The sequence below is a fragment of the Phocoena sinus genome, chromosome 17 (assembly GCF_008692025.1).
Source record: "Phocoena sinus isolate mPhoSin1 chromosome 17, mPhoSin1.pri, whole genome shotgun sequence".
In the NCBI taxonomy this organism is placed as follows: domain Eukaryota; kingdom Metazoa; phylum Chordata; class Mammalia; order Artiodactyla; family Phocoenidae; genus Phocoena; species Phocoena sinus.
In genome coordinates, this window is record NC_045779.1 from 4,753,507 (window position 1) to 4,763,285 (window position 9,779).

General features: G+C 42.2%; 1 protein-coding gene across 1 annotated transcript; it reads right to left on the bottom strand.

The window, feature by feature from the left end:
- Nucleotides 1–1,041, bottom strand: MOS (MOS proto-oncogene, serine/threonine kinase). The gene has a single exon (XM_032609354.1). The coding sequence runs from the start codon at nucleotides 1,039–1,041 to the stop codon at nucleotides 1–3; it is 1,041 nt and encodes a 346-aa protein (XP_032465245.1).
- Between the last annotated feature and the right edge of the window lie 8,738 nt (nucleotides 1,042–9,779).

Consider the following 9,779-nt stretch of genomic DNA (forward strand, 5'->3'; position numbering starts at 1 on the left):
TCAGCCCAATTCAGCTTTTAAAGCGCGAAGGTCCACCAGCAGGCGTTCGGCACTTGGCCGCTGCGAAGCCCTGGCCCCCCAGCAGCGCTGGATGACGTTCTCCAGCCTCTTCCCGGGGATGGAGGCGGTGAAGACGGCCGCCGAGAGGGCCGGGCGAAGGTCGTAGGCCACCACGGCGTAGAGCACGTGCTGTCGCTCCCCCGAGTAGGGCGCCTCCCGGGTGGTCATCTGCCAGAGCGTGATGGCGAAGGAATAGATGTCCGCTCGGGGCGTGACGGGCTCTCCTTTCAGGAGCTCCGGCGCTCGGTGGGTGTAGGTGCCGCCCAGGTGGTGAGGGGCCCGCAAGCACAGCACGTCTTCCAGCCTCACGGAGCAGCCGAAGTCACCGATTTTGCAGACGTCCTGCTCGCTGATCAGAATGTTGGCCGGCTTGAGGTCCAAGTGCACGATGCTCTGTGAGTGAAGGAAGAGCAGGCCGCTGGCCACATCCAGGGAGTACTTGAGACACTTTTCCAGCCCCAGCTGCTCCCCGGCGCCGCAGGCAGGCCCCTGGTCCTCGGGGCAGCCGGTGGCGCCGTAGATGACCTGGTGCAGAGTGACGTCGCCCCCGAACTCCATGATGATGGTCCCCAGGCTGTCGAAGCCCGCGGGCGCGCGCGTGCTGGCCGCCACCACGCGCACTATGTTGGCGTGGCGGAGCCGAGCGATGTTGAGCTCGGCCCAGAAGCTGCGCCGGGAGGCCAGGCGGTTCTTGGTGCGCTTGTTCACCTGCTTGATGGCCACGGGCACGCCGTGGTAGGTGGCCTTGTACACGGAGCCGAAGCCGCCGGCTCCCAGCCTGCGCAGCAGGCGCACCTGCTCCCAGTCGATGGAGCACCAGGCCAGCCGGCGCGGGAGGCGGGGGGCCCGGGGCGGGGTGCCCCCCGCCAAGAGCCTGCCTGCCGGCCCCGGGAGCTCGCAGGGGCTGCTGCAGGGCCGCGAGTCCCCCGACGGGGACAGGTCGCCCGGCAGGTGAGGGCGCCGCGGGAGAGGCGAGGGCATCCCTCCGGCTGCGTGGACCCCGCCGGGGCGCCGGTGAGCGGGCAGGGCAGAGGAGACCCCGCGGGCCTGCAGGCGTCGCTGGCTGCCGCCGCCTCTGCTCCACCCCAGCGTTTGTCTCCTCTGCCGCCTCTGTCTTCCCCAAATGAGCCCCATCTGTGCTGGTACTCAGCGAGGGATTTCATCAGATGGGGAGACAGCCTGAACAAAGCACGACAATCCCATTCAGATGAAAGCATTTCCCTTCAACGCTTAAAGTGCATTCGTATAAAAAGAAGCCCTGGAGAAGGGTGCACCGGATAAACCGCCCCGAGCGGCCCCAGGCCTCACCCCTCCTTTACACAATTTCTTTAATTATTATGAAGCAGGCTTCTTCCCCCCAAGTCTCATCCGCTGAGCGTCATCAGTCCTCAGACTAAAGAGACCACAACAGTGCAATGAAATGTTTTCACACTTTGCAGGCTATAATGATTGTCAGTTTATTCTCCAGCTGCATTAAATCACTTCCAGCAGTTATCGGCAGGAAGAACTGAAACACGAACAGCTGACATTTGTTGAACCGATTACAGGGAAAATGAGGTGCAACGTTCATATAGGGATAAAAAATGGTAATCTGAAAGTAATCGATCCAAACAGAATCACTGATACAGGTCAAAACACAAGCCCCCTAAATTCATCGGAGAAAGGAAAATGCAGCTTACGTAGCAAATTAGCAAGATTTTTTTTTTCACATCTTTATTGGAGTATAAATCCTTTACAACGTTGTGTTAGTTTCCGCCATACAACAAAGTGAATCAGCTATATTCTTAGCAACCTATCAACTCCCTAGCAGTCCTTCAGGTCCACCCAGCCAGCTCACTTGCAGAAGAGATTCTAGGCTTCTCAACAAATGACTTACAGAAGTTTTGAAGCAGTTTTGAAGGTAGAGGAGGAAAAAGCACAAAAATGATTCAGAGCCGTGACCAGAGCTTCAAATAATAACAAATATGAGAGAATCCCAGGAGAGGAAAAATCCGAAGAAATAAAAGCGGCACAGAATCATATAATGTGCCTCCCTATAATGTGGAAAAACAGATGTTGAAATTAAATCCAGGGTCGTGCTGTCCAGCTGTAAGTTCTTCCGTTCTAATTTTTATAATAAAAAAACAATTTTCATTCCATACCTTTGGAACAAAGACTGACAATGTTACGCTGTTCGAGAAAAAACAAAGGAAAATGAAAGGATCTGCCTTTTGAAAAATCAAATGGTAAAGTTCTGTCCTGACTTACTGCACTTAGAGCATGTAGGTGATGTGTAACCACATTTTTCTAATGATAGGTCTATGCTTCTGAAGTATATTTGTTTCAAGAAGATGTTAATAAACACAATCCATTTACATAAGCCATCGAAAGTCCTTTGAGCCCTAGGATAAGATTTCTGTTCTATCAATATATTACCCCTCTGACTTAGCATGTGTTATCACGTATAATATTCAACCTGTTTGAGCCTCAACCTTTTTACTTAAGAAATTAGGATAATTATTAAAGTAAACTTTTTTATTTTGGAACAAAGTTTGGGGAGCCCTGTCTGGAGTAATAACAAAAATCTAAAAAATGTAAACTATGAAATATTTTAGAAGAAATGCAGTTGTGTCAAACCTGACATATGAAAGGATGGCAGTGAATAGAGAAAAATAAGAAAGGAACAAAATTATATTCTATAAGTCTATATCGCAAACTGTATTTAATAACCATCGTATAGTTGGGATTATAATCTAGGGCTCTGAAACTGTTATATGGTATCGGGAATGCTGTGAATATTAGCCAGATAAGAGCAGTGGAGTGCCTTAACCTTCGTGGTATTACACACAATGCAAAATGATGTGACTTATTATAATATAATCTTTATTTTTAAGATAATAGCATAAACAATTCATTCTTCACAGTTTGACTTTATTATTTACATAAAATGTAAGGTATTAATGAAAATAATGGTACTCTGTCCATTCACAAATCCCAAGTTCATTAGATCCATCATCTGCCAATATGCCCAAGAGTATCTAATTGAATATCCAATCTCTGGGGCCAAATGGCCTGGGTTTCTTACTGTCCCCCGGTTTCCTTGTCTGCAAAATGAGGAAAATATGCCTACCTCAGGATTGTTGTCAAGATTAACAGAGTTCCAAATACTATCAGGGCCTGATTAGTAATACCTAAATGCTAATTATTATTTATGAAACTCATAAAAAGATGTATGTGGGATTATAACAATAAGATCTATCAGACAGTATTGGTTTAAAATGTACCCTACCAGGGCTGAAGTAACATCATTTTATCATGTTAAACCAATTTAAAGTTTAATTAGAGTATTTTTTTCTGCACTTAAGTTTTGTTTGAGGTTAAAGACATAAGGGCATGTTGCCTTATTGTTATACACTAACGATTTGGAGGGTTCACACTGATCTGATCAAATGCGGTAACTTTGTCACCCTGAAATAAATTAGGCAAAGGATAAGACGTGTTGAAAACAGAGGATGCACTGTCTCCCCTAGAATTGCAGATGAAACACAGGAAAGTCGAGGGACTGGGCACCTACAGGTAAGAAAAGGCTCTCAGGTTCTAAGAGTAAATAGAGGCTTGACATTTTCTGCTCTTTGACTGACAGCCTGACTGTGAAGAGATCCTTCAGCATCTGGCAAGCGACTGCATATTTATCACAAGATGTGACAGCAGGTGACAGAATTAATAGCTTATTGAATTTCATTTCAATCACAGAGACTGAGGGCAGCGCTGGTTGGAGGAGTGTCTGCATACAAGTATTACATGCTTTCAAGATTTTGTTTGAGAGCCTCTACTTGGGGTAAAAATTCTGATATCATTTTGTAAATAATAGTTATTATATATTATCTTATTTTTTTTAAAAAATTATTTATTTGTTTATTTATTTATTTATTTATCTGGCTGCTCTGGGTCTTACTTGCGGCACGCAGGATTTTTGTTTCCACCTGTTGAATCTTTAGTTGTGGCATTCGGGATCTAGTTCCCTGACCAGGAATAGAACCCGGGCCCCGTGCATTGGGAGCGCAGAGTCTCTTTATTTTTGAATTTTTTGAATTTAATTTTATTTATTTTCTTACACAGGAGGTTCTTATTAGTTATCCATTTTATACATATTGGTGTACATATGTCAATCCCAATCTCCCTATTCATCACACCACCACCACCACCGCACCACTTTCCCCCCTTGGTGTCCATATGTTTGTTCTCTACATCTGTGTCTATTTCTGCCCTGCAAACCAGTTCATCTGTACCATTTTTCTAGGTTCCACATATATGTGTTAATATACGATATTTGTTTTTCTCTTTCCGACTTCACTCTGTATGACAGTCTCTAGATCCATCCACGTCTCTACAAATGACCCAATTTTGTTCCTTTTTATGGCTGAGTAATATTCCATTGTATATATGTACCATATCTTCTTTATCCATTCGTCTGTCAATGGGCATTTAGGTTGCTTCCATGTCCTGGCTATTGTAAATAGTGCTGCAATGAACATTGGGGTCCATGTTTCTTATTTTTCTTTCTTTTTTTTTTTTGTGGTATGTGGGCCTCCCACTGTTGTGGCCTCTCCCGTTGCGAAGCACAGGCTCCAGACGCGCAGGACCAGTGGCCACGGCTCACGGGCCCAGCCGCTCCGCGGCATGTGGGATCCTCCCAGACCAGGGCACGAACCCGCGCTCCCTGTGTCAGCCGGCGGACTCCCAACCACTGCGCCACCAGAGAAGTCCCCCATGTTTCTTTTTGAATTATGGTTTTCTCTGGGTATATGCCCAGTAGTGGGATTGCTGGTTCATATGGTAATTCTATTTTTAGTCTTTTAAGGAACCTCTATACTATTCTCCTAAGTGGCTGTATCAATTTCCATTCCCACCAGCAGTGCAAGAGGGTTCCCTTTTCTCCACACCCTCTCCAGCGTTTGTTGTTTGTAGATTTTCTGATGATGCCCATTCTAACTGGTGTGAAGTGATACCTCATTGCAGTTTTGATTTGCATTTCTCTGATGATTAGTGATGTTGGAGCATCCTTTCATGTGTTTGTTGGCAATCTGTATATCTTCTTTGGAGAAATGTCTATTTAGGTCTTCTGCCCATTTTTTGATGGGATTGTTTGTTTTTTTAATATTGACCTGCATGAGCTGTTTATATATTTTGAAGATTAATCCTTTGTCCGTTGATTCGTTTGCAAATATTTCCTCCCATTCTGAGGGTTGTCTTTTTGTCTTGTTTGTAGTTTCCTTTGCTTTGCAAAAGCCTTTAAGTTTCATTAGGTCCCATTTGTTTATTTTTGTTCTTATTTCCATTACTCTAGGAGGTGGATCAAAAAAGATCTTGCTGTGATTTATGTCAAAGAGTGTTCTTCCTATGTTTTCCTCTAAGAGTTTTATAGTGTCCGGTCTTATATTTAGGTCTCTAATCCATTTTGAGTTTATTTTTGTGTATGGTGTTAGGGAGTGTTCTAATTTCATTCTTTTGCATATAGCTGTCCAGTTTTCCCAGCACCACTTATTGAAGAGACTGTCTTTTCTCCATTGTATTTCCTTGCCTCCTTTGTCATAGAATAGTTGCCCATAGGTGTGTGGGTTTATCTCTGGGCTTTCTGTCCTGTTCCATTGATCTATATTTCTGTTTTCATGCCAATACCATATTGTCTTGATTACTGTAGCTTTGTAGTATATAATGAAGTCAGGGAGTCTGATTCCTCCAGCTCCGTTTTTTTCCCTCAAGACTGCTTGGGCTATTTGGAGTCTTTTGTGTCTCCATACAAATTTTATGATTTTTTTGTTCTAGTTCTGTAAAAAGTGCCATTGGTAATTTGAAAGGGATTGCATTGAATCTGTCGATTGCTTTGGGTAGTATAGTCATTTTCACAATATTGATTCTTCCAATCCAAGAACATGGTATATCTCTCCATCTGTTTGTATCATCTTTAATTTCTTTCATCAGTGTCTTATAGTTTTCTTCATACAGGTCTTTTGTCTCCCTAGGTAGGTTTATTCCTAGGTATTTTATTCTTTTTGTTGTAATGGTAAATGGGGGTGTTTCCATAATTTCTCTTTCAGATATTTCATCATTAGTATATAGGAATGCAAGAGATTTCTGTGCATTAATTTTGTATCCTGCAACTTTACCAAATTCATTGATTAACTCTAGTGGTTTTCTGGGTGTCATCTTCTTAGGATTCTCTATGTATAGTGTCATGTCATCTGCAAACGGTGACAGTTTTACTTCTTCTCTTCCAATTTGTATTCCTTTTATTTCTTTTTCTTCCCTGATTGCCGTGGCTAGGACAAAGTTATGTTGAATAATAGAGACGAGAGTGGACATCCTTGTCTTGTTCCTGATCTTAGAGGAAATGCTTTCAGATTATACCATTGAGAATGATATTTTCTGTGGGTTTGTCGTATATGGCCTTTATTATGTTGATGTAGTTTCCCTCTATGCCCACTTTCTGGAGAGTTTTTATCATAAATGGGTGTTGCATTTTGTCAAAAGCTTTTTCTGCCTCTATTGAGATGATCATTTGATTTTTATTCTTCAATTTATTAATATGGTTTATCACATTGATTGATTTGCATATATTGAAGAATCCTTGCATCCCTGGGATAAATCCCAATCGATCATGTTGTATGATCCTTTTAATGTGTTGTTGGATTCTGTTTGCTAGTATTTTGTGGAGGATTTTTGCATCTATATTCATCAGTGATATTGGTCTGTAATTTTCTTTTCTTGTAGTATCTTTTTCTGGTTTTGGCATCAGGGTGATGGTGGCCTCATAGAATGAGTTTGGGAGTGTTCCTTCCTCTGCAGTCTTTTGGAAGAGTTTGAGAAGGATAGGTGTTAGCTCTTCTCAACGTTTGATAGAATTCACCTGTGAAGCCATCTGGTCCTGGACTTTCATTTTTTGGAAGATTTTTTTTTTTTTTGCGGTATGTGGGCCTCTCACTGTTGTGGCCTCTCCTGTTGTGGAGCACAGGCTCTGGACGCGCAGGCTCAGTGGCCATGGCTCACGGGCCCAGCCGCTCCGCGGCATGTGGGATCTTCCCGGACCAGGGCACGAACCCGTGTCCCCGGCATCGGCAGGCGGACTCTCAACCACTGCACCACCATGGAAGCCCTGTTGGAAGATTTTTAATCACAGTTTCGATTTCATTCCTTGTGATTGGTCTGTTCATATTTTCTATTTCTTCCTGGTTTAGTCTTGGAAGGTTATCCCTTTCTAAGAATTTGTCTGTTTCTTCCAGGTTGTCCATTTTATTGGCATAGAGTTGATTGTAGTAGTCTCTTAGGATGCTTTGTATTTCTGCGGTGTCTGTTTTAACTTCTCCTTTTTCATTTCTAATTTTATTGATTTGAGTCCTCTCCCTCTTTTTCTTTCTGGCTAATGGTTTATCAATTTTGTTTATCTTCTCAAAGAACCAGCTTTTAGTTTTATTGATCTTTGTTTCTATTTCATTGAGTTCTGCTCTGATCTTTATGATTTCTTTCCTTCTACTTACTTTGGGTTTTGTTTGTTCTTCTTTCTCTAGTGTCTTTAGGTGTAAGGTTAGATTGTTTATTTGAGATTTTTCTTGTTTCTTGAGGTAGGCTTGTATTGCTATAAACTTCCCTCTTAGAACTGCTTTTGCTGCATCCATAGGTTTTGGATTGCCATGTTTTCATTGTAATTCATCTCTAGGTATTTTTTGATTTCCTCAGTGAACTCTTGGTTATTTAGTAACGTGTTGTTTAGCCTCCATGTGTTTGTGTTTTTTACGTTTTTTTCTCTGTGATTGATTTCTAATCTCATAGCATTGTGGTCAGAAAAGATGCTTGATATGATTTCAATTTTCTTAAATTTGCTGAGGCTTGATCTGTGACCCAAGATGTGATCTATCCTGGAGAATATCCATGTGCACTTGAGAAGAAAGTGTAATCTGTTTCTGGATGGAATGTCCTGTAAGTATCAGTTAAATCTATGTGGTCTATTGTGTCATTTAAAGCTTGTGTTTCCTTATTAATTTTCTGTCTCGATGATCTGTCCATTGGTGTAAGTGAGGTGTTCAAATCCCCCACTATTATTGTGTTACTGTCGATTTCCTTTTTTGTAGCTGTTAGCAGTTGCCTTATGTATTGAGGGGCTCCTAAGTTGGATGCATATATATTTATAATTGTTATATCTTCTCCTTGTTTTGATCCCTTGATCATTATGTAGTATCCTTCCTTGTCTCTTGTAACACTCTTTATTTTAAAGTCTATTTTATCTGATATGAGTGTTGCTACTCCAACTTTCTTTTGATTTCCATTTGCATGGAGTATCTTTTTCCATCCCCTCACTTTCAGTCTGTATGTGTCCCTAGGTCTGAAGTGGGTCTCTTGTGGACAGCATATATATGGGTCTTGTTTTTGTATCCATTCAGCGAGCCTGTGTCTTTTGGTTGGAGCATTTAATCTATTCACGTTTAAGGTAATTATCAATATGTATGTTCCTGTTACCATTTTCTTAATTGTTATGGGTTTGTTTTTGTAGGTCCTTTTCTTCTCTTGTGTTTCCCACTTAGCAAAGTTCCTTTAGCATTTGTTGTAGAGCTGGTTTGGTGGTGCTGAATTCTCTTAGCTTTTGCTTGTCTGTAAAGCTTTTGATTTCTCCATAAAATCTGAATGAGATCCTTGCCAGGTAGAGTAATCTTGGTTGTAGGTTCTTCCCTTTCATCACTTAAATATATCATGCGACTCCCTTCTGGCTTGTAGAGTTTCTGCTGCAAAATCAGCTGTTAACTTTATGGGAGTTCCCTTGTATGTTATTTGTCATTTTTCCCTTGTTGCTTTCAATAATTTTTCTCTGTTTTTAATTTTTGTCAGTTTGATTACTATGTGTCTCAGCATGTTTCTCCTTGGGTTTATCTTGCCTGGGACTCTCTGTGCCTCCTGGACTTGGGTGGCTGTTTCCTTTCCCACGTTAGGGAAGTTTTCGACTATAATCTCTTCAAATATTTTCTCGGGTCCTTCCTCTCTCTCTTTTCCTTCTGGGAGCCCTATAATGCAAATGTTGTTGTGTTTAATGTTGTCCCAGAGGTCTCTTAGGCTGTCTTCATTTCTTTTCATTCTTTTTTCTTTATTCTGTTTTCCTGGCACTGAGTTCCACAATTCTGTGTTCCAAATCACTTATCCGTTCTTCTGCCTCAGTTTTTCTGCCATTGATTCCTTCTAGTGTAGTTTTTATTTCAGTTATTGTATTGTTCATCTCTGTTTAGGTGTTTGTTCTTTAATTCTTCTAGGTCTTTGTTAAACATTTCTTGCATCTTCTCGATCTTTGCCTCCATTCTTTTTCCGAGGTCCTGGATCATCCTCACTATCATTATTCTGTATTCTTTTCTGGAAGGTTGCCTGTCCCTCCTTCATTTAGTTGTTTTTCTGGGACTTTATCTTGTTCCTTCATCTGGTACATAGTCCTCTGCCTTTTCATCTTGTCTGTTTTTCTGTGAATGTCGTTTTCGTTCCGCAGGCTGCAGGATTGTAGTTCTTCTTGCTTCTGCTGTCTGCCCTCTGGTGGATGAGGCTATCTAAGAGGCTTGTGCAAGTTTCCTGATGGGAGGGACTGGTGGTGGGTAGAGCTGTGTGTTGCTCTGGTGGGCCGAGCTCAGTAAAACTTTAATCCGCTTGTCTGCTGATGGGTGGGGCTGGGTTCCCTCCCTGTTGGTTGTTTGGCCTGAGGCCACCCAACA